General features: G+C 51.3%; 2 protein-coding genes across 3 annotated transcripts in view; both read right to left on the bottom strand.

Annotated features, from left to right (window-relative positions):
* LOC109759762 (protease Do-like 7) overlaps positions 1-24,749 on the bottom strand; it is a 50,345-nt gene that overhangs the window by 6,542 nt on the left and 19,054 nt on the right. The window contains exons 12-13 of one of the 2 annotated variants that reach the window (XM_073501168.1): positions 15,719-15,879; positions 15,603-15,640 (exon numbers count right to left, since the gene is read on the bottom strand). The exons of the other annotated variant lie outside the window; for it this stretch is intronic. Coding sequence (XP_073357269.1) covers positions 15,793-15,879 — 87 coding nt within the window. The 3' untranslated portion in view covers positions 15,603-15,640; positions 15,719-15,792. Of the gene's footprint in view, positions 1-15,602; positions 15,641-15,718; positions 15,880-24,749 lie in introns of those variants that run through there. 2 annotated transcript variants of the gene reach the window in all.
* Positions 13,175-15,468, bottom strand: LOC141025561 (uncharacterized). The gene is made up of 5 exons (XM_073501169.1): positions 15,392-15,468; positions 15,246-15,310; positions 14,723-15,173; positions 14,213-14,489; positions 13,175-14,129 (listed from the first exon to the last, which is right to left on the bottom strand). Exons 2-4 carry the CDS (start codon positions 15,281-15,283, stop codon positions 14,448-14,450), a joined length of 531 nt encoding a protein of 176 aa, XP_073357270.1. The 5' UTR covers positions 15,284-15,310; positions 15,392-15,468; the 3' UTR covers positions 13,175-14,129; positions 14,213-14,447.

Genomic DNA, 24,749 nt, shown 5'->3' with positions numbered 1-24,749 from the left:
ATCACATGGGAAACTTATTTTATTTTATTTTTTTGACATTTCCATCATTTTCTTTTGTTTTTTCTAAAACTAAAAAGGCGGTCGGGGGGGTAGAGTTTGAAAATGGGCCCTTTAGTACCGGTTCGTGCCATGAACCGGTACTAATGCCTCAAAGCCCATTAGTACCGGTTGGTGGCACCAACCGGTACTAAAGGTTAGACCAGGGCATCGCACCCTTTAGTCCCGGTTCGTGGCACCAACCGGGACTAAAGGGCCCAGGTGAACCGGGACTAATGCCTTAGCCGCACGAACCGGGACCAGTGCTCACATTAGTCCCGGTTCGTGACTGAACCGGGACTAATGTGAATATTGCCCTGTGACGAAAGCCCTGTTTTGTACTAGTGTATATAGAAAAACATGCTAATACCTACAACATCAAATACACAGGTTATGAAAAATATATTCTATGATGAGTCCAATGAAATTAATTTGGTGCTATAAATGCTAATATATTGTTCATAGATTTGTTCAAACTTAAAGTAGTTTGACATAGGACAGTTTTGAAACATGGTGCAATGCAGTGGCCGACCTAGAATTGCAAGCTTGGGGGTGCCACACTTCAAAGCTTACACTAAACATCATCATAATTAATCTCAATAAATAGTCCGAAAATAACAACAACTTAATTGATATTTAATGTTAACTATATAGTAAAATTTATTTTACAACTTTGGAGGGGGTGCCGGGGCACCCACGGCACCCCCACTAGATCCGCCACTGGTACAATGCACATATATGAAGAAATCTAAAGATACTACATAACAAAGATGAGGAAGGCTACAGAAGGAGTCTGATGGCAGATCAGGCAAGAATACCATCGCACAACCATGACTGGAGTCTTCGAGGGCCCTAAGTAGTCTAAGTACTATGCTCGCCTCTGCAGGTGGTCTAATTGGCAGTGACCTAAGGCTTGAATGTTCTGACGTGTACATAACAGATAAGCTTCACGGAGCTCAGACTTCAAATGCCTTGTCCACTAAATCTGGGGACAAACATCTCTCTCACCTGCCGTCGTGGAACGTCCGAAACAAAGAAACTCTAACATCCTTGGTAGAGTACCTTCAAGGCATTCTTCAAACATATGGCATCAAAGACCATGGTTATCTTGTTTAGCCAAACAACCTCCAGATATGGAGTAGATCGGAGAAGGATCCAGATCCAAGCGTGGTAGAACTAGGGGTTCTATCGGACCTGCTCTGGAGGTTGTAGGGGAAGGATGGAGCGGGGCGAGGTGACGAGCGGGCGCGCCGGCGGCTGGGCGCCGTCGCGTAGGAGGGAGATGGCGGCGACGGCTAGGGTTTGAGGCGGCTAGGGTTCCGGCTCCTCTGGGAGCCGGGCAATAGGGATAATAATATTCTTATTGCTTAATCTGAAAAAGAGTCTTACAGCATATATTTATAACCTAGATAACTTGCATACGAATTAACCTAAGATAACTTGTGGGCTAAGATTGCCCGGTTGGCCTTCTACGGCCATAAGCCAGGCCGGTCATAACATTTCTCCCCGCCTTCACAAACAGCTCGTCCTCGAGCTGTAAGGTGGGGAAGCGCTTGCTGAACTCCTCGAGGTGATCAACCAGCGTCAAACACCTGTGCGTCAGCTGGGGCGGCCAGGTCGGCGGCGACGGTGTCCTCTGGAATGTAGTCTGCAACCTCCAGGTAGAAGAGTCGCGGACAGACGTGGCCGAGCGTGTAAGGCTCGTTGCAGTTGAAGCACAACCCTTGGCGGCGACGCTCGAGTAGCTCGGCCGAGGTGAGCAGGCGGAACGGGCGCGCTGCGGTCGCGGTGAGGGGTGCCGTGGAAGCCTGAGCAGGCCCACCCTGCGCGGAAACATCCGGCCAGGGTAGCGACCCAGCGGCCCGGGACGGTGATTCCTGTTGGATGGCCACCACGCGGCGCTCGAACGCGCGGGCGTAGTACATGGCCGTCTGGAGATCCTGGGGTCCCCGAAGCTCCACGTCCACGCGGATGTGATCCGGAAGTCCACCGATGAAGAGCTCGGCCAGTTGCTGCGCCATCACGCCCGACGCGTGGCATGCCAGGGCCTGGAAACGGTCGTCGAAGTCCTGAACCGTGGAGGTGAAGGGAAGGCGGCCTAGCTCTGCCAGGCGGCTCCCGCGGATCGGTGGCCCAAAACGAAGGAGGCAGAGCTCGCGGAAGCGCTCCCAAGGGGGCATGTCTGTGTCGCGCCGCGGAGGTGATAGGAGGCGAGCCAGGAACGCTCCGATGCGAGGGTGCACTGCCCGCGAAAGAACTGGTCGCACTGGTTGAGCCAGTTGAGGGGGTCCTTCGTGCAGTCACAAGTGGCGAAGTCAATTTTGGCGAACCGCGGCGGTGTCTGGGTCGGAGCGCCGTGTCGGACTGGCTCGGAGGTGCGGAGCAGCGAGGCGGGCGGCGCCTGGTCGGAGTACCCCGGGTAGGGGCCCGCGGAGCCGGATGGCCCGCCGAACTGCAGGGACGGAGTCGGCTGTTCCGGAGCCGTGTAGACCGGTGGTGGCGAAGACCCGGCCGCCCACTAGTAGTGGCGACGGGGAGGGCGGGAACCGGAACTGGTGTATCGGCAGGCCGGCTGGTGACGGCAGGCCGGAGCTAGGCAGAGGTGGCGCCTGGAGTTGTAGCGGCTGCTGTGGAGAGTGGGCGGACGCGGCGTTAGCCGCGGTGGCAGTAGGTGGCCACTGCGGCCAAAGGGGAGCCGCGGCTGGGGGCGGCTGCAGGTGCAGCAGCGGCGGTGGCAACCCGCTGTGGTGCCCCGCCTGGAACGGCATCAGCGGTGGCCCGCCAATTGCAGGCACGCCCTGCGATGGCCACGACAGCCAAAGCTAGGCCGCGGCTGGGGACGGCTGTAGGTGCGGCAGCGTCGGGGGCCCGCTGGTGTGTGCCGCCTGGAACTGCAGGAGGGGCGTCCCACTCGGGCCAGACGCGTTCTAGATCGGCCAGTGCAGCGTCGGATGGCTGTAGGCGGGGGCGCAGCCAGCGGGGTGGCGTGCGGGCTGGCCAGGTACAGGGTAATGCCTTGGACGGCCGTCACGAGGTCCCGCAAGGTGCTGGACATCTCCTCCGGCGTGAAGACGGGGATCGTCGACGGCGCGGAGGTGACTAGGGCCGGCGGCGCGGTGGTGATCGGGGCCGGCGGCGTTGGGGACCCGGCCGTGGTCATCGGGGCGGTGGTGATGATGGGCAGCGGCGGCATGGGTGGGGGTTGATGGAAATATGCCCTAGCGACAATAATAAAATGGTTATTATTATATTTCCTTGTTCATGATAATTGTCTATTGTTCATGCTATAATTGTGTTATCCGGAAATCGTAATACATGTGTGAATACATAGACCACAACATGTCCCTAGTGAGCCTCTAGTTGACTAGCTCGTTGATCAACGGATAGTCATGGTTTCCTGACTATGGACATTGGATGTCATTGATAACGGGATCACATCATTAGGAGAATGATGTGATGGACAAGACCCAATCCTAAGCATAGCACAAGATCGTGTAGTTCGTTTGCTAGAGCTTTTCCAAATGTAAAGTATCATTTCCTTAGACCATGAGATTGTGCAACTCCCGGATACCATAGGAGTGCTTTGGGTGTGCCAAACGCCACAACGTAACTGGGTGGCTATAAAGGTGCACTACGGGTATCTCCGAAAGTGTCTGTTGGGTTGGCATGAATCGAAACTGGGATTTGTCACTCCGTATGACGGAGAGGTATCTCTGGGCCCACTCAATAATGCATCATCATAATGAGCTCAATGTGACCAAGTGTTCGGTCACGGGATCATGCATTACGGTACGAATAAAGTGACTTGCCGGTAACGAGATTGAACAAGGTATTGGGATACCGACGATCGAATCTCGGGCAAGTAACGTACCGATTGACAAAGGGAATTGTATACGGGATTGATTGAATCCTCGACATCGTGGTTCATCCGATGAGATCATCGTGGAACATGTGGGAGCCAACATGGGTATCCAGATCCCGATGTTGGTTATTGACCGGAGAGTCGTCTCGGTCATGTCTGCATGTCTCCCGAACCCGTAGGGTCTACACACTTAAGGTTCGGTGACGCTAGGGTTGTAGAGATATTAGTATGCGGAAATCCGAAAGTCGTTCGGAGTCCCGGATGAGATCCCGGACGTCACGAGGAGTTCCGGAATGGTCCAGAGGTGAAGAATTGTATATAGGAAGTCCAGTTTCGGCCACCGGGAAAGTTTCGGGGGTCACCGGTATTGTACCCGGGACCACCGGAAGGGTCCCGGGGGGTCCATCGGGTGGGGCCACCTATCCCGGAGGGCCCCATGGGCTGAAGTGGGAGGGGAACCAGCCCCTGTTGGGCTGGTGCGCCCCCCTTGGGCCTCCCCCTGCGCCTAGGGTTGGAAACCCTAGGGGTGGGGCCGCCCCACTTGGCTTGGGGGGCAAGCCACCCCCTTGGCCGCCGCCCCCCCTTGGAGATTGGATCTCCTAGGGCCGGCGCCCCCCCAGGGGCCCTATATAAAGAGGGGGGAGGGAGGGCAGCCGCACCCAAGCCCCTGGCGCCTCCCTCTCCCTCCCGTGACACCTCTCCCTCTCGCTGAGCTTGGCGAAGCCCTGCCGAGATCCCCGTTGCTTCCACCACCACGCCGTCGTGCTGCTAGATCTCCATCAACCTCTCCCTCCCCCTTGCTAGATCAAGAAAGAGGAGACGTCTTCCCCAACCATACGTGTGTTGAACGCGGAGGTGCCGTCCGTTCGGCGCTCGGTCATCGGTGATTTGGATCACGACGAGTACGACTCCATCAACCCCGTTCACTTGAACGCTTCCGCTCGCGATCTACAAGGGTATGTAGATGCACTCTTTTTCCTCTCATTGCTAGAAGACTCCATAGATTGTTCTTGGTGATGCGTAGAAAATTTTAATTTCTGCAACGATCTCCAACAGTGGCATCATGAGCCAGGTTTATGCGTAGTTTCTATGCACGAGTTGAACACAAACTTGTTGTGGGCGTAGATGTTGTCAATTTTCTTGCCACTACTAGTCTTATCTTGTTTCGGCGGCATCGTGGGATGAAGCGGCCCGGACCGACCTTACACGTACGCTTACGTGAGACAGGTTCCACCGACTGACATGCACTAGTTGCATAAGGTGGCTAGCGGGTGTCTGTCTCTCCCACTTTAGTCGGATCGGATTCGATGAAAAGGGTCCTTATGAAGGGTAGATAGAAATTGGCATATCACGTTGTGGTTTTGGCGTAGGTAAGAAACGTTCTTGCTAAGAAACCTATAGCAGCCACGTAAAAAACTTGCAACAACAATTAGAGGACGTCTAACTTGTTTTTGCAGCATATGCCGTGTGATGTGATATGGCCAAAAGGATGTGATGAATGATATATGTGATGTATGAGATTGATCATGTTCTTGTAATAGGAATCACGACTTGCATGTCGATGAGCATGACAACCGGCAGGAGCCATAGGAGTTGTCTTAATTTATTTATGACCTGCGTGTCAACATATAACGTCATGTAAATTACTTTACTTTATTGCTAAACCGTTAGCCATAGTAGTAGAAGTAATAAATGATGAGACAACTTCATGAAGACACGATGATGGAGATCATGATGATGGAGATCATGGTGTCATGCCGGTGACGACGATGATCATGGCGCCCCGAAGATGGAGATCAAAAGGAGCAAAATGATATTGGCCATATCATGTCACTATTTGATTGCATGTGATGTTTGTCATGTTTTACATCTTATTTGCTTAGAACGACGGTAGCTTAAATAAGATGATCCCTCGCAATAATTTCAAGAAAGTGTTCCCCCTAACTGTGCACCGTTGCGAAGGTTCGTTGTTTCGAAGCACCACGTGATGATCGGGTGTGATAGATTCTAACGTTCGAATACAACAGGTGTAAGCCAGATTTACACACGCAATACACTTAGGTTGACTTGACGAGCCTAGCATGTACAGACATGGCCTCGGAACACGGAAGACCGAAAGGTCAAGCATGAGTCGTATAGAAGATACGATCAACATGAAGATGTTCACCGATGTTGACTAGTCCGTCTCACGTGATGATCGGACACGGCCTAGTTGACTCGGATCATGTTTCACTTAGATGACTAGAGGGATGTCTATCTGAGTGGGAGTTCATTGAATAATTTGATTAGATGAACTTAATTATCATGAACTTAGTCTAAAATATTTACAATATGTCTTGTAGATCAAATGGCCCACGCTAATGTTGCCCTCAACTTCAACGCGTTCCTAGAGAAAACCAAGCTGAAAGATGATGGCAGCAACTATACGGACTGGGTCCGGAACCTGAGGATCATCCTCATAGCTGCCAAGAAAGATTATGTCCTAGAAGCACCGCTAGGTGACGCACCCATCCCAGAGAACCAAGACGTTATGAACGCTTGGCAGCAGCGTGCTGATGATTACTCCCTCGTTCAGTGCGGCATGCTTTACAGCTTAGAACCGGGGCTCCAAAAGCGTTTTGAGCAACACGGAGCATATGAGATGTTCAAAGAGCTGAAAATGGTTTTCCAAGCTCATGCCCGGGTCGAGAGATATGAAGTCTCCGACAAGTTCTTCAGTTGTAAGATGGAGCAAAATAGTTCTGTCAGTGAGCACATACTCAAAATGTCTGGGTTACACAACCGCTTGACTCAGCTGGGAGTTAATCTCCCGGATGACGCGGTCATTGACAGAATCCTTCAGTCGCTTCCACCGAGCTACAAGAGCTTTGTGATGAACTTCAATATGCAGGGGATGGAAAAGACCATTCCTGAGGTATATTCAATGCTGAAATCAGCGGAGGTGGAGATCAAAAAGGAACATCAAGTGTTGATGGTGAATAAAACCACTAAGTTCAAGAAAGGCAAGGGTAAGAAGAACTTCAAGAAGGACGGCAAGTGTTGAGGATATAGACCTTAGAGTCACCCGCTAGGAGGGGCCGGGTTACTCGTACGGTCGTTGCCAGAAGCCCGGAGCTAAGTTTCAAGATGATGGGCCAGAGATGGGCTGAGACCCGGATATGGCTTAAGGCCCGTAGTTACAATCATTACTATAATAGAACTTGTAGTGTAAGGCAAGTATTGTTTAGAGTCCGAGCCGGACACTCTTATGAGCTGGCCGGGACTCTAAGGGCTGTTGGGCGTCAGCCTCCCTATATAAAGGGACGACCCGGCAGCGGTTTAAGGGCGAGAACGATATCATCGAGAGCCGGGGATAGCTGTTTAGCTCCTGGCGATCGTAACCCTAATCAATATCACCTCAAACTGGACGTAGGCTTTTACCTTCACCGTAAGGGGCCGAACCAGTATAAACCCTCGTGTTCCTTGTCCCGCATAACCCCTTCAAGCTTCCTAGTTGCGATGGCTCCACAACTAAGTCCTAGCTCAAGGACATCTGCCGTGACAATTCCACGATAGTTGGCGCCCACCGTGGGGCTAGCGCACGGTGGATTTGAGTTCTTGAAGGGCGGCTTCGAAGGGCTCAAGGGATACGCTGTGGGCCGGATGACCAAGAGTCGTCGCGGCAAGCTCTACATCGACGATGCAGACTGGGGCCCCGACGCCGGCTCAATTGAGTACGGGTACCGGGTCCCCCTCGGCGGAATTCATGTCTTCATTGGCAAGATTGGTGAGCCGGGCCCTGAGCCGGATCTCTCCGTCGATCTCATCGAAATGGCTCAACGCGCACGACCCGCCCGGGCCAGGCCTGCCTTAAAGCACGCTTTTGTGGGATGCATCCATGGAGGGCCCTCTGACCCATCTGGGTCCGGGGATGAGGCGACCGCCGGCTCTGACGGCGAGTCGGCCACTGATGAGTCAAACTCGTTGTACCAACTTTAGGATGGCAGGCTCATGGGTTGTTCCGATGGCGACAGTATTCCGGACCTTTTTGAGCCGCCTAGCCAGGTTGGAGTCTTTATGGCTGGTGCACAGCCTGTTCAGAACCCCGCTGCTGGATCGGGAAACCCGGTGCCCTCTCCGGCTCAGGTGCTGATGGATCTCACGGACAAGATGACGGCCCTGTTAACCGCCACGGTTGACCCGGCGGATCAAGCCCAGCATGATGCGGAGGTGGCACAGTTGAAATTGGATCTGATAAAAGCTAAAGAGGATCTTGCAGCAGAAGGAATCAGGCTGGCTGCGGAGCGGGCGGCTCTCGATGCCCAGACTCAGCTGATTCAGGCGCAGTCCTTCCAACTCACGATGGATCAGAACGCGGCCAATGAGGTCATGAGAAGGAGGCATCAAAAGGCCCAGTCCCGACTCCCGCCGGTTTACGATCCACGCAACCTCTTCAACACGCCAGGTGCAGGGTCTAGTAACCCGCCAGGGGTCACAGCACCCGGGTCTGGACCTCTTATTCAGCCGCGAGTGATGGGGCCTCCCCAGGTGCCCCCTGCCCCGCCTCAGTATGTGCCAATACCCCCGGGTCATTATAATAACCCGCTGGAGAACATGGTCGCTGCGGCAGCACGGCTGTCGGCCCTACCAGTTGACGGTGACTCTCCGACGGCTATCGAGACCCGCCGGGTCAGGGAACTCCTTCAAACAGCACTGGCGCAGCAAGAGGCGTACTCCTACAGCCGGGACAGGATCCACTCGACTCCTCGTCCAGGCCAGAGCCCGAGTTACAGCCGGCACATGGTCTCGGCAATCGGCTCAAGTAACGTCCGACGCCATGGCCCGCCCCCTGGCCATGGCCCGGCTCATAATGGAGCCTTTTACGCAGCGGACCAAGCACGGCAAGAGGCGGAGCAAGCGCCTCAATTGACGGCTTACCAGACCCCCCCGGCTTACCAGACGACTTCCGTTGATGTGGGCATCCCTACCAGGACCGGGGGTGTTCCTTGTTTAGTGCCAGCTATCCGTAATGAACGTCTACCTAAGGACTTCAAGGGCCCTAGGAAGGTGCCTAACTATACAGCTGACTTACAACCCGCGGCCTGGATTGAGAGTTATGAGATGGCTATGGAGCTACTGGAGGTCAGTGAGGCGGCCATGGCCAAGTATTTCACCATGATGTTAGATGGAACTGCCCGCACGTGGTTGAAAGGGCTACCACCGAATTCCATTGGGTCTTGTGCTGAGCTGAAAGCCCGGTTCATCCAAAACTTCAAAGATACCTGTAGGCAGTCTATGTCAATTGTGGATCTGACTAACTGTAGGCAGCAGGAGGGTGAATCCACGACCCATTGGGTTCGCCGGGTCAAGGAGATCATACATTCATCGGATAAGATGGATGCCGGCTCTGCAGTCTTAATGTTGGAACAGAACTGTCGCTTTGTGCCCCTAAAGATGAAACTCGGGCGGCTTAAACGTGACTGCACTGATATGGGTACACTAATGGCGGCTCTTGTCAAGTACGCCGATTCCGATGGTACCAAGGATCCCCCTTCAGATGATGAAAGGACAGGGAAGGGAAAGAAGAACGGCAATGGCAAGGGTCCTCAGTTTAACCCGGGGAACCAAGGAGGAGGCAAGCGCAAGGCCGATGGCAGCCTAGAGTTCGTAGCCAACGCCAACTCCCAAGGTAATAACCAGCGACGCAAGGGGAGGCCCCCTCCCCGAGGCGGCGGGTCAGGACCTTCTCTGGAGCAGCTGTTGAATGAACCTTGTCCGAGGCACGGCTCTAGAGAGAAGCCAGCAACTCATCTGTGGAAGGATTGTGCAATCATGAAGGCCTTTAAAAACTACAATGGCCCGGGCGGCGGCTCAGGTGCCGGCGGCTTTCATGGCCCGGGGGGCGGCTCAAATTCTGGCCCTCAGGGCGGTCAAGGGGGCTTTAATAAACAGTCTGGCCAGGGTCATCAACAGCAGCAGGGGGTTATCAGACCAATCCAAAGCAGCTTGGTGGTGGACAGTATCATGTGTTTACCACTAGTTTGTGCAAACGAGATCAGAAGCTTCACAAGAGGGCTGTGAATGCTGTGGAGCCGGCAGTTCCACGATACTTGCGGTGGTCTGAGCAGCCTATAGTGTGGAGTAGGGAGGATCACCCTCCCCGGGTGGATAACCCGGGCCACTTGGCCTTAGTGGTGGCTCCTCAGGTGGGAGGCTATAAGTTCACAAAGGTACTCATGGATGGGGGCAGCAGCATCAATATCCTCTATTATGAGACTTTTCGCCGTATGGGGTTGGTTGATAAGAACCTCAGCCAGTCAAACACTATCTTCCATGGTGTGGTACCTGGTAAGTCGGCTTATCCAGTCGGCAAGATCGAATTGGAAGTGGCTTTTGGTGATGAGAACAACTACAGGGTGGAGAAGTTGACCTTTGAGGTGGTCAAGATAAGAAGTCCATACCATGCTATATTTGGACGGCCGGCTTACGCCAAGTTCATGGCACGGTCGTGTTATGTGTACTTACAGCTCAAAATGCCGGGTCACAACGGGACTATTATGGTTCTGCCCCTCTTGGTGATATTATTCAAAACAGAGAGGCCACAGGGAGAATTGCTAAGTGGGCTATAGAACTTGGACCTCATGGCCTCAAATATGTGCCACGCACTGCTGTTAAATCTCAGGCTTTGGTGGATTTCATCAATGATTGGACAGAGTCACAAGTGCCCGAGCAAAAGCCGGATAACACTTATTGGACTATTCACTTTGATGGGTCCAGGCAGCTGGAGGGCTCGGGGGCTGGCGTTATATTGGCTTCCCCTAAAGGTGACAAATTCCATTATGTGCTACAGTTGATGTTTCCTTGCACTAACAATGCGGCTGAATACGAGGCTTTGCTCCATGGTCTTCGGGTGGCTAAGGAGATGAGTTTAAGCCGGGTAAGGTGCTTTGGTGACTCCGACCTAGTGGCTCAACAAGTATCAGGCACGTGGGATTCTAAGGATCCTCTCATGGCGGCTTATCGCCGCGAGGTTGATGCCATTGCTGGGCACTTTTAGGGATACCAAGTGGAGCACATTGATCGCAGGAAGAACGAGGCGGCTGATGCTCTGAGCCGGCTAGGCTCTCAGCGAAAGCCGGTGCCGCCTAACACTTTCCTGGATGTCCTGTATAACCCTTCGGTTAAGTTGCCTACAGAGGAAGACTTGGCTATCCCTGACCCGGAGGCACGACTGGTGGCGGCTCTTCATGTCATACCAGATTGGACAATGCCATATCTGGTTTATATAACCCGGGGAGAGTTGCCTGAGGATGAAACTTTGGCCAGGCAAATAACCCGGCGGGCTAAGTCAATGATCGTCATCGGTGGCGAGTTACATCATCGCAGTGTTTCAGGGGCATTTCAACGTTGTATCTCCCCTGAGGAAGGCCAAGAGATCTTGCGTGAGATCCATGAAGGGGATTGTGGCCATCATGCCGGCTCAAAATCCCTTGTGGCCAAGGCTTTCCGTCATGGTTTTTATTGGCTGACGGCTCATGCTGATGCAGAGGACTTGGTCAGTAAATGTGATGGTTGCCAAAGGTTCTCACGACGGGCTCATGTGCCGGCTCAGGAGTTGAGGATGATCCCAATCACTTGGCCCTTTGCGGTCTGGGGGCTTGACATGGTTGGGCCTTTTAAACGGTCCAAGGATAAGAAGACCCACCTCTTGGTGGCAGTTGACAAATTCACAAAGTGGGTGGAAGCTGAGCCAGTTAGCAAGTGCGATGCAGCCACGGCGGTTCAATTTATGAAAAAGGTGATTTTCTGTTTTGGTTTTCCGCACAGCATTATAACTGACAATGGCACCAATCTTTCCAAAGGCGCCATGGAGGAGTTTTTTCAACGAGAGCATATCCGACTTGATGTTTCTTCAGTGGCTCATCCTCAATCCAATGGTCAAGCTGAGAGAGCTAATCAGGAGATTCTGAAGGGCATCAAGCCCCGGCTTTTGGTCCCTTTGCAACAGACGCCGGGTTGTTGGGTGGAGGAGTTGCCCTCCGTCTTATGGAGCATCAATACTACTCCTAACAGATCTACAGGCTTCACGCCTTTCTTCATGGTTTATGGAGCGGAAGCAGTCCTCCCCAGTGACATCCGTCACGACTCACCTCGCGTGGCGGCTTATGTTGAGACGGATAATGAACAGGCGCGCCAAGATGCTCTTGACTTGTTGGATGAACACCGTGATGTGGCAGCAGCCCGGTCAGCGATTTACCAACAAGACTTGCGCCGTTATCATAGCCGCCGGGTCAAATCCCGGGTCTTCCAGGAAGGCAACCTTGTGCTCCGGCTCATCCAGGATCAAACAGATGCACACAAGTTATCCCCACCTTGGGAAGGGCCCTTTGTGGTCAGCAAGAACTTGCACAACGGGTCATATTACCTCATTGACATTCGGGAGCACAAAGATTCACGTAAGTCAGAGGAAGAGACCCGTCGGCCGTGGAACATAGCTCAGCTTCGGCCTTACTACACTTGAGCTACCGGCTCTCGTGGTGTACATATTTGTCTCAGCCATGTATATATTATGATAAGCAATAAAGCAGGACCTCTGTCCTTTTTCCTCCTCCAAATATGCGCGTGTTGCTTTTATTACAAGATTACATGATGATTTAAAGGAGGATCCGGCTTATGATTGTATTCGGATCTAGCCGTAAAGCAGTAAAGTCACTTGGGGGCTTCCTGTTCAAACATGGGTCGTATTCGAACCAAAGAGAACATAGCTATCGATACCCATTTGATTGGCAAAGTGCCGAGCTCATTGGGAGGTTACCTTTGGTCATATTTGAATCATAGTTTCACCCCTCTGAGAACCGACGTGGATCGTATTCGAATCAGCGTCGTTAAACAATTTTAAGAATCACCTGGGGGCTTCCTGTTCAAACATGGGTCGTATTCGAACCAAAGAGAACATAGCTGTCGGTACCCTCTTGATTGGCATTGCCACACCCACTGGGGGCTATATGATCGTATCCGAATCTTGGCTTAACCCCTTTGGGCCGGGTCTCTGGTCGTATTCGAACTGGAAGCCCCTAAGTTCTTCTGCTTTATCACAAGTTTACTCTGATTATGAAAAGGTGTGCATGGCCGGGTCTCACTTGCCGGCTTAACTTTGGTTTACAGTGTTAGTTGAACATCATGGGTGTCATCAAGGCAAGTAAATTGGAGTTAAGGTACCAACCGTGCTACCCGAGTTATTTAAACCGGGGGTATTCTTACAGGCCGTTAAGTGTGTTATTACGGCTATGTTCAGAGTATAATTAAGGACCAGTCTTTTTGATTCATATTCCGGGATATTTATCTTATACACCTGATTTTCAGGGCGGTAAGCCGCCTCGAGACTTGTGATTTGCCTTTCTATGCAGATACTTAAAGGCACCTTTTGAGGTTAAGAAAAACAAAGGAATGATTATGACCCGGAGAAACATCAAAGTGACAAATTCAAAGGGCTTTCGCATTCAAAACGCGCACGATGGCACGGCAGAGATAAACTGTTGCACCTACTCTATTACAATAACTCTTCAAGTCTACAAGGTGGAACAATGTTTGATAACCCGCCAGCTAAATTATGATGCCCGCTGGGTTGAAGTCCCCGGCTCATTCCTGTCTTCTCCTCCGGCTGATCCCAAGACCTCGAAGGTTGATGATTTCCAGTTGATGCCTCTGAGAGCTTCGAACTGGGCTTCTTCGTCAATTAACACGGCCGGGTCAATCTCCGGGGCGAAGGTGTGCTCACGAGCCGGAGGAATCAGATTGCGAGCTTCATAGCGAGGGGTTGGAATCCTCTGATTCTCCGCATCATAACCCGGCTGGTACTTGGTTAAGTCGGTGTCGTTCCCGATGAGGGTGGCCACCGGGCGTACAGCCTTCACACACGCCGCGAAGTCCTTCTGGTCGAAGGCTGAGCCGTCTTCCTTCAGGCTTGGGTAACCCAGGGCGATGTCGGCCGGGTCTAGCTCCGGCAGGAATGCTTTGGCCCGGCTCAGCGCGGCGATTGCTCCGGCTCTCGCGGAGGCCCGTCGTAGCTCCTGGATCCGCTGCGGCAGAACAGCGAGCCGGCGCAGGACTTCGGCCAGATGAGTTGGCACCTCGTTGGATAGGGCCACCACAGCTAAGGCACGCTATGACCCGGTGTAGAGCTGTTCCACCAGGGTGTACACGGCCTTTAACTTGGTGACCATGCTCTGGTTGAGGTTGGCACTCCTGGGACCTGTTTAACAGAATCAGATAAGCCGGTGACAAGGAGGAATCATGACATATACAAACTTGATGAAAGCCGGTGAGGCGACTTACCAAAGATAGCGGCCACCATTTGGGAAACCTGGCGCTTTAGGCCGGAGAGCTCGGCGGTCTTCTCAGCGAGAGCCTTCTCCGCCTGTTCCGCCCGGGTCACCAGTGCGGCCTTCTCTTCGACCCAGGCCTTTCTCTCAGCATCAAACTCGGTCTTCAATTTTTCTTGGGTGGCGATGCTGGATACAAACTTGGCGTTTGCCTTCCGGGTCTCCATCTCCTGCATTTTCAGCCGGCTCTAGAGATCCGCAAGGTCCGCCTCTAGTTTCTTGCCAACAGCCTGCATATATTTCCTGGTTATTAACAGTCATTATATAAGTCCCAAGCGTTTTCCAAGCAAGACACTTGGCACTTGGGGGCTAATGCATATTGAACGTATTTCTCTACATATTGTCGGCTCAGTTGAGTAAGCCGGAACCTAAGTCTACAACATATTCAAGCATAAGTCGTTGACTTGGGGTCTAGCATGGCAAAGGTAACTATGCAGTAAGTAAGAAGACAGCAGAAGGATACCTCAGATTTTTGTTGGATCTGGTTGACCATGGCGACCTCGGCGTCCCGGCTCTTGTGTACTTGGCTGATGTAGCCAGAGACGAGCTCTCCAATACTCAAGTCGGTGTAGCCGGAGAGGTCCAGGTTCACCCGGTGGGGCTGCAGCAACTCCCCCTTCGCGGAGCATTTGGCCAACACGGTCGGTCTCCCGGGCTCAACGAACTCCGTCCGGGTGATTACCACGTCCGGGTCGTCTGCTGGTGGAGCTGAGCCGGAGGCCTCCGGGTTAACCGCAGCTTCGGTCGTTGTCTTGGTAGTCGGGGCAGAGGCCTCAGGTGCCGTGTCCATTGGAGTGGTGGCTTCGGGAGCGGAGGCAGCTGGCGGCTCTTGAGCCGTCACTTCTAGTTCAGGTAAGTCCGGCACTCCGGCTGACCTGGTTTTCTTTGCTCTTTTGGTGAGCTTTGCCTGGGCACTGAAAAGACAGAAGTATTAGGCACACAAAGAGTAAGTACAGATAAAGATAATATAAAAAGATTGTTGTTACCCGGGCGCAGTCTTGAAGGTCGGCAGATTTGACTGCATGGAGTCACCCGAAGATGGGGAGGTCTCCTGATAATTGGAGTCAGAAGAGTTGAGTGGCTGACGGATAACACCCGCCAACGGATGAAAAGGGTACAAGTGAGAAAAAACCTCAGTGTGATGCTTCCTTGTTGCGTCGGGTAACCCGGCGGAGAGATCGGTGTCCTTGTTGGTCCGGGTGTGACGCCGGCTTTCGTGAACCTGTCGCTTCAAAAGAAATTGAGGGTCTTGATAAGCTGAAGGATGTGAAAAGCTTACTTTCCGGGTTACCCTTCGGACTTTCAACTGTGGCAAGGGCTCCGAGTCGGAGGAAAGTGACATTACCTCTTCAACCACCGGGTTACTGGCGCTGGTGTCATCCTGTCAATGAGCAAGTGTTGATAAGGCGGACAGCAACAAATAACAAATATAGCAAGAATTTCAAGGTTTACGGGTTACCTCTGACTCGGAGCTGTCGCTTAATTGCATTAGCTCCGAAGCAAGGTTTATAAATATAGCAAGAATTTCTTGGTTTACAAATATAGCAAGAATTTCTTCGCCTTCCTGGCCTTCTTGGCCGCCTCATGGTCATATTTGACCCGCCAGAATTTATCATCAGCCTGAGAAATATAGTAATGAATTCTTAAAACAGTTCAGATCAAGGTTACATGCAGAAGAAGTTGAAAGGTTAAAGTCAGCGGCTTACCGCTGGGGCTGGATTGGTCTTACAGAAGGGGGCTAGCCCGATTCTTCCACAGTCTACCAGACTCTCGTTTAATAGAGCCTTGGTCTCTTCCTCAGCAATGTCTTCTGGAAGATCATTGCGACTGTGCCTCTGAGGGTCATCCTTTCGCCCGGTGTACTCACACATTAAGCCGGGGCGGCGGCTCAATGGGATCACCCGCCATGAGATCCAGACCCGGACCAGGTCGATTCCGTTCAGACCGTTGCCTAGCAGGGCCTTGATCTTATTGATAGTTGGAAGCAGAGGCTGGCGTTCCGCTGCAGTCAGTTTGTCCGACAGTGGATGAGTCGGCTCTAGACGTGTTGGGCGAAAGCCGGGCAGCGGGTTCTCGTCAGCCGGGGACGTATCTTGGCAGTAGAACCAAGTCATATTCCAGTCCTTGGGGTGGCTCGGCAGCTCTGCGTAAGGGAAAAGACAGTCCGTACGCCGCTGGATGGAGATGCCACCTAACTCTAGACTTGGCCCGTTGGCGCACTCATTTTGGCGGTTTAAGTAAAACAGCTCTCTGAAGAGCAGCAGACTCGGCTCTTCTCCAAGATACACTTCGCAAAAGACTTGGAAGTTGCAGATGTTGGATACGGAGTTGGGTCCTATATCTTGAGGCCATAGGTCAAAGAAGTTGAGCACGTCCCTAAAAAACTTTGAGCCGGGCGGTGCGAAGCCCCGGCTCATATGATCTGCGAAGATCACTACCTCCCCGTCCCTTGGTTGTGGTCTCTCTTCCGACGGGTCAGGGGCACGATAGGACATGATTTCCTTCTTAGGCAAATATCCGGACTTAACAAAACTGGCCAGGGTCTCGTTCGTGACGTTGGACCTCATCCAGTTGCAAGTGATGGGAGCCTTGGGAGGCATGGTGAAAGTTGGTGGTCTATGATAAAAGGGAAAAATGTCCGGGTTAATTATAAGCCGGAGATCTACAGTTCAAACTAAGATGGCAGCTTATGAAGGGGACTAATGATATATACTCAGGTACAGTGGGTTATTTAAGCCGCAGGGGCATTCAGAATAAGATTGATTATTTACGGCTTTACCACAGTTAAGCCGGAGGACTCTACAAAGCATGGTTCTCTTTAAACCGGAGGATTCTACAACGTGTGGGTTCTTTAACCCAGAATCGTAAGCCGTCAAGATTCAATGGTTGCAGTTTTTACTAAGTGTGGTAAAACAGGTTTCACATATGGCAGTAACTTTTTTGGATCAAAATGGTCGGGTGAAATGAAAACTTTCTAGACCTAGAAACAGACGAGCGGATATTCTTGAGCTCGAACGAAGCATCTATACAGTGGAAGGAGATCTACTGGTACTTGAAATGAGGCTTAGACAACTACCGCACTAGTCCTATGCAAGGTTAAAGATCAACCAAGTACAGTGACTATGAGAACTACTGAGGTTTGTGGCAATGGCGATGAACACGAAGAACACAGACGAACCCTACGGTAGATCTATCTGACACGGCAAAGGAGACTCACCGGGGTTGGAGAAGAGCGGAGGTCGCCGCCGTTTATCTGGTCCGAGTCAGGGTGATGCAGCGGCCGGGTTGATGAAGACCAGGGGCGCGACGGCGGCGGCAGTGGCAGAGCTCTGGCAGAGGAGCGACGGCGCGAGGAGGAAGAAGAGAGCATGAGAAGAACCCGTTGGGCCGGCCTATTTATAAGGCAAGGTCATAAGTGGGCGCGAGATTCAAGGAGACCACAGCGTGATTATCTCCCCCCCACGACGCCTCGATTTTCGGAATGACAGTAAAGCAAAGATCCGTTGCGGATCTGGCGGAGTAAAAAACGGACTTAATGGAGGATGACGTCATGGCGGATTATCCGGAGTCCAGAGGATGACGTCACTCCGGGTTATGGCCTTCACATGAATGGTAAGCCGGAGATTTTTTCTGTCAGAAGAGTTGAAGATTGACATGAGCCGGCTCAAATCAATCTGGGGCCTAATGTTGAGGATATAGACCTTAGAGTCACCCGCTAGGAGGGGCCGGGTTACTCGTACAGTCGTTGCCAGAAGCCCGGAGCTAAGTTTCAAGATGATGGGCCAGAGATGGGCTGAGACCCGGATATGGCTTAAGGCCCGTAGTTACAATCATTACTATAATAGAACTTGTAGTGTAAGGCAAGTATTGTTTAGAGTCCGAGCCGGACACTCTTATGAGCCGGCCGGGACTCTAAGGGCTGCTGGGCGTCAGCCTCCCTATATAAAGGGACGACCCGACAGCGGTTTAAGGGCGAGAACGATATCATCGAGAGCCGGGGATAGCTGTTTAGCTCCTGGCGATCGTAACCCTAATCAATATCACCTCAAACTGGACGTAGGCTTTTACCTTCACCGTAAGGGGCCGAACCAGTATAAACCCTCGTGTTCCTTGTCCCGCATAACCCCTTCAAGCTTCCTAGTTGCGATGGCTCCACAACTAAGTCCTAGCTCAAGGACATCTGCCGTGACAATTCCACGACAGCAAGGGAGTTGCCGCACCCGGTAAGCCAGTTGCCGGGAAGAAGCCAAAGAATGGACCCAAGCCTGAGACTGAGTGCTTTTATTGCAAGGGAAGTGGTCACTGGAAGCGGAACTGCCCCAAGTACTTAGCGGACAAGAAGGCCGGCAACACCAAAGGTATATGTGATATACATGTTATTGATGTGTACCTTACCAGCACTCGTAGTAGCTCCTGGGTATTTGATACCGGTGCGGTTGCTCATATTTGTAACTCAAAGCAGGAGCTGCGGAATAAACGGAGACTGGCAAAGGACGAGGTGACGATGCGCGTCGGGAATGGTTCCAAGGTTGATGTGATCGCCGTCGGCACGCTACCTCTACATTTACCTACGGGATTAGTTTTAAACCTCAATAATTGTTATTTAGTGCCAGCTTTGAGCATGAACATTGTATCAGGATCTCGTTTAATTCGAGATGGCTACTCATTTAAATCCGAGAATAATGGTTGTTCTATTTATATGAGAGATATGTTTTATGGTCATGCCCCGCTGGTTAATGGTTTATTCTTAATGAATCTCGAACGTAGTGTTACACATATTCATAGTGTGAATACCAAAAGATGTAAGGTTGATAATGATAGTCCCACATACTTGTGGCACTGCCGTCTTGGTCACATTGGTGTCAAGCGCATGAAGAAGCTCCATGCTGATGGACTTTTAGAGTCTCTTGATTACGAATCATTTGACACGTGCGAACCATGCCTCATGGGTAAGATGACCAAGACTCCGTTCTCCGGAACAATGGAGCGAGCAACCAACTTATTGGAAATCATACATACTGATGTGTGCGGTCCAATGAGTGTTGAGGCTCGCGGTGGCTATCGTTATGTTCTCACTCTCACTGATGACTTGAGTAGATATGGGTATGTCTACCTAATGAAACACACGTCTGAGACCTTTGAAAAGTTCAAGGAATTTTAGAGTGAGGTTGAGAATCAATGTGACAGGAAAATAAAGTTCTTACGATCAGATCGTGGAGGGGAATATTTGAGTCACGAATTTGGCACACACTTAAGGAAATGTGGAATAGTTTCACAACTCACGCCGCCTGGAACACCTCAGCGAAATGGTGTGTCCGAACGTCGTAATCGCACTCTATTGGATATGGTGCGATCTATGATGTCTCTTACCGATCTACCGCTCTCATTTTGGGGCTATGCTTTAGAGACTGCCGCATTCACTTTAAATAGGGCTCCGTCGAAATCCGTTGAGACGACACCGTATGAATTATGGTTTGGGAAGAAACCTAAGCTGTCGTTTCTAAAAGTTTGGGGATGCGATGCTTATGTCAAGAAACTTCAACCTGAAAAGCTCGAACCCAAGTCGGAAAAATGCGTCTTCATAGGATACCCTAAGGAAACCATTGGGTATACCTTCTACCTCAGATCCGAAGGCAAGATCTTTGTTGCCAAGAACGGGTCCTTTCTGGAGAAAGAGTTTCTCTCGAAAGAAGTAAGTGGGAGGAAAGTGGAACTTGATGAAGTACTACCTCTTGAACCGGAAAGTAGCGCAGCTCAGGAAGATGTTCCTGTGGTGCCTGCACTGACTAGAGAGGAAGCTAATGATGATGATCTAGGTACTTCGGATCAAGTTACTACTGAACTTCGTAGGTCCACGAGGACACGTTCCACACCAGAGTGGTATGGCAACCCTGTCCTGGAAATCATGTTGTTAGACAACGGTGAACCTTCGAACTATGAAGAAGCAATGGCAGGCCCAGATTCCAACAAATGGCTTGAAGCCATGCAATCCGAGATAGGATCCATGTATGAAAACAAAGTGTGGACTTTGACAGACTTGCCCGATGATCGGCGAGCGATAGAAAACAAATGGATCTTTAAGAAGAAGACGGACGCGGATGGTAATGTTACCATCTATAAAGCTCGACTTGTCGCTAAGGGTTATCGACAAGTTCAAGGGGTTGACTACGATGAGACTTTCTCACCCGTAGCGAAGCTGAAGTCCGTCCGAATAATGTTAGCAATTGCCGCATACTATGATTATGAGATATGGCAAATGGACGTCAAAACGGCATTCCTTAACGGCTTTCTTAAGGAAGAATTGTATATGATGCAGCCGGAAGGTTTTGTCGATCCTAAGAATGCTAACAAGGTATGCAAGCTCCAGCGCTCCATCTATGGGCTGGTGCAAGCATCTCGGAGTTGGAACATTCGATTTGATGAGATGATCAAAGCGTTTGGGTTTACACAGACTTATGGAGAAGCCTGTGTTTACAAGAAAGTGAGTGGGAGCTCTGTAGCATTTCTCATATTATATGTGGATGACATACTGTTGATGGAAAATGATATAGAATTCTTGGGAAGCATAAAGGCCTACTTGAACAAGTGTTTTTCAATGAAGGACCTTGGAGAAGCTGCTTATATATTAGGCATCAAGATCTATAGAGATAGATCAAGACGCCTCATTGGTCTTTCACAAAGTACGTACCTTGACAAGATATTGAAGAAGTTCAATATGGATCAGTCCAAGAAGGGGTTCTTGCCTGTATTGCAAGGTGTGCAATTGAGCACGGCTCCATGCCCGACCACGGCAGAAGATAGAGAAAAGATGAGTGTCGTCCCCTATGCCTCGGCCATAGGGTCTATTATGTATGCCATGCTGTGTACCAGACCTGATGTAAACCTTGCCGTAAGTTTGGTAGGAAGGTACCAAAGTAATCCCGACATGGAACACTGGACAGCGGTCAAGAATATCCTGAAGTACCTGAAGAGGACTAAGGATATGTTTCTCGTTTATGGAGGTGACGAAGAGCTCGTCGTAAAGGGTTACGTCGATGCTAGCTTCGACACAGATCTGGATGACTCTAAGTCACAAACCGGATACGTGTATATTTTGAATGGTGGGGCAGTAAGCTGGTGCAGTTGCAAGCAAAGCGTTGTGGCGGGATCTACATGTGAAGCGGAATACATGGCGGCCTCAGAGGCAGCACAAGAAGCAATCTGGGTGAAGGAGTTCATTACCGACCTAGGAGTTATTCCCAATGCGTCGGGCCCGATGACTCTCTTCTGTGACAACACTGGAGCTATTGCCCTTGCCAAGGAGCCCAGGTTTCACAGGAAGACCAGGCATATCAAGCGTCGCTTCAACTCCATTCGTGAAAATGTTCAAAATGGAGACATAGATATTTGTAAAGTACATACGGACCTGAATGTAGCAGATCCGTTGACTAAACCTCTCCCTAGAGCAAAACATGATCAACACCAGAACTCTATGGGTGTTTGATTCATCATAATGTAACTAGATTATTGACTCTAGTGCAAGTGGGAGACTGTTTGAAATATGCCCTAGAGGCAATAATAAAATGGTTATTATTATATTTCCTTGTTCATGATAATTGTCTATTGTTCATGCTATAATTGTGTTATCCGGAAATCGTAATACATGTGTGAATACATAGACCACAACATGTCCCTAGTGAGCCTCTAGTTGACTAGCTCGTTGATCAACAGATAGTCATGGTTTCCGGACTATGGACATTGGATGTCATTGATAACGGGATCACATCATTAGGAGAATGATGTGATGGACAAGACCCAATCCTAAGCATAGCACAAGATCGTGTAGTTCGTTTGCTAGAGCTTTTCCAAATGTCAAGTATCATTTCCTTAGACCATGAGATTGTGCAACTCCCGGATACCATAGGAGTGCTTTGGGTGTGCCAAACGTCACAACGTAACTGGGTGGCTATAAAGGTGCACTACGGGTATCTCCGAAAGTGTCTGTTGGGTTGGCATGAATCGAGACTGGGATTTGTCACTCCATATGATGGAGAGGTATCTCTGGGCCCACTCGGTAATGCATCATCATAATGAGCTCAATGTGACCTAGTGTTTGGTCACGGGATCATGCATTACGGTACGAGTAAAGTGACTTGCCGGTAACGAGATTGAACAAGGTATTGGGATACCGACGATCGAATCTCGGGCAAGTAACGTACCGATTGACAAAGGGAATTGTATACGGGATTGATTGAATCCTCAACATCGTGGTTCATCCGATGAGATCATCGTGGAACATGTGGGAGCCAACATGGGTATCAAGATCCCGCTATTGGTTATTGACCGGAGAGTCGTCTCGGTCATGTCTGCATGTCTCCCGAACCCGTAGGGTCTACACACTTAAGGTTCGGTGACGCTAGGGTTGTAGAGATATTAGTATGCGGAAATCCGAAAGTCGTTCGGAGTCCCGGATGAGATCCTGGACGTCACGAGGAGTTCCGGAATGGTCTGGAGGTGAAGAATTGTATATAGGAAGTCCAGTTTCGGCCACCGGGAAAATTCAGGGGTCACCGGTATTGTACCGGGACCACCGGAAGGGTCCCGGGGGGTCCACCGGGTGGGGCCACCTATCCCGGAGGGCCCCATGGGCTGAAGTGGGAGGGGAACCAGCCCCTGTTGGGCTTGTGCGCCCCCCTTGGGCCTCCCCCTGCGCCTAGGGTTGGAAACCCTAGGGGTGGGGGGCGCCCCACTTGGCTTGGGGGGCAAGCCACCCCCTTGGCCGCCCCCCCCCACCTTGGAGATTGGATCTCCTAGGGCCGGCGCCCCCCAGGGGCCCTATATAAAGAGGGGGGAGGGAGGGCAGCCGCACCCAAGCCCTGGCGCCTCCCTCTCCCTCCCGTGACACCTCTCCCTCTCGTTGAGCTTGGCGAAGCCCTGCCGAGATCCCCGCTGCTTCCACCACCACGCCGTCGTGCTGCTGGATCTCCATCAACCTCTCCCTCCCCCTTGCTGGATCAAGAAAGAGGAGACGTCTTCCCCAACCATACGTGTGTTGAACGCGGAGGTGCCGTCCGTTCGGCGCTCGGTCATCGGTGATTTGGATCACGACGAGTACGACTCCATCAACCCCGTTCACTTGAACGCTTCCGCTCGCGATCTACAAGGGTATGTAGATGCAATCTTTTCCCTCTCGTTGCTAGAAGACTCCATAGATTGTTCTTGGTGATGCGTAGAAATTTTTTTAATTTCTGCAACAATCTCCAACAGGGATGACGACATGATCGAACCTGAGTCTCTGGATACCAAATTGGTAGAACCAGGGGTCCTACCGGACCTGCTCCGGAGGTTGTAGGGGAAGGATGGAGCGGGGTGAGGTGACGAGCGGGCACGCCGGCGGCTGGGCGCCGTCGCGTAGGAGGGAGATGGCGGCGGCTAGGGTTCCGGCTCCTCTAGGAGCCGGGCAATAGGGATAATAATATTCTTATTGCTTAACCTGAAAAACAGTCTTACAGCATATATTTGTAACCTAGATAACTTGCATACGAATTAACCTAAGATAACTTGTGGGCTAAGATTGCCCGGTGGGCCTTCTACGGCTATAAGCCAGGCCGGTCATAACAAAGCGCCTCCTCGTCAGGAGAGAGGGTCCTGGCATGAGCTTGGGCTGAGGCAACGATCCACATCCGAGAAAGGATCATCGACACCAAGCCCAGACTAGATCCACGCGCCTCCAACAAAAGGAGAATCAGTAACCCTACTATACACACAACAAAGGCCAGAGCTCCCGGTGGTAGAGAATGATAGGATGTGTACTCTCAAAATAGGCTTTCACCCCACTATATAAATAAAGCCAACACCACGTCCATACAAGAGTGTCAAGTTCAACGAAATAGAAGATCCTACTGGGGCATCGGCACAAACATGCCTAAGAAAAGCATAAAAGCAATAGGGAGAAAAGACCACCAAGTGGCCGCAGAGTGAGGGGACTTGTTGCGGGGCAAGGAGGCTAGCGTCATCATGCATTGCGTTCATCATCAGTCCAAACCTCTTTCGGTCACGCTACTTAGACAACGGGTACCAGTGCTGCAAAAACGCCAGGAATTTGAAGGTCAAGTCAAAGGCCGTTGAAGAAAGATGCTCTCAGTACCATCTTACTACGCGTCGTCCACGGAGTGCAAGCTAACACTGCGAACACAAACCAGAAGAGGCATCTCCTCCTACCGGTCTGGTTGACATTGGTTTGAATGATTCCAGCCAAGTCCAGGGCCTCCCAATCATGCCCTAGAGCCTCACAAAAAAAAAGACCTCAAAGAAGCCTCACCGCGGTGCAACAAAAGAGGATGTGGATCCCCGAGACAGGGACCCCACACAGAGGGCAGAGGTCATTCCCCGGGCCGTGTCTCTTGATCATCTCCGTCTCGGATGGGAGGCGATCCCTCAACAATTGCCAAAGAATTTTTTTGATCTTCAAGGGCAAGGGCGCTTTCCAAGTGGCGATGCCCAAGCAATAG

This window comes from Aegilops tauschii, chromosome 6 (assembly GCF_002575655.3).
Source record: "Aegilops tauschii subsp. strangulata cultivar AL8/78 chromosome 6, Aet v6.0, whole genome shotgun sequence".
Taxonomy (NCBI): domain Eukaryota; kingdom Viridiplantae; phylum Streptophyta; class Magnoliopsida; order Poales; family Poaceae; genus Aegilops; species Aegilops tauschii.
The sequence above is the reverse complement of the archived record's forward strand: the minus strand, read 5'-3'. Positions and strand labels throughout refer to the sequence as shown.

Bases quoted from the DNA above. Each gene is read 5' to 3' on its own strand.
- LOC141025561 (XM_073501169.1), bottom strand. From the start codon at position 15,283: ATGCAGTCAAATCTGCCGACCTTCAAGACTGCGCCCGG. The intron at 15,174-15,245 runs GTAACAACAATC...CTGTCTTTTCAG, and splicing joins ACCTTCAAGACTGCGCCCGG to TGCCCAGGCAAAGCTCACCA. The intron at 14,490-14,722 runs GTATCCTTCTGC...AAATATATGCAG, and splicing joins AGATCCAACAAAAATCTGAG to GCTGTTGGCAAGAAACTAGA.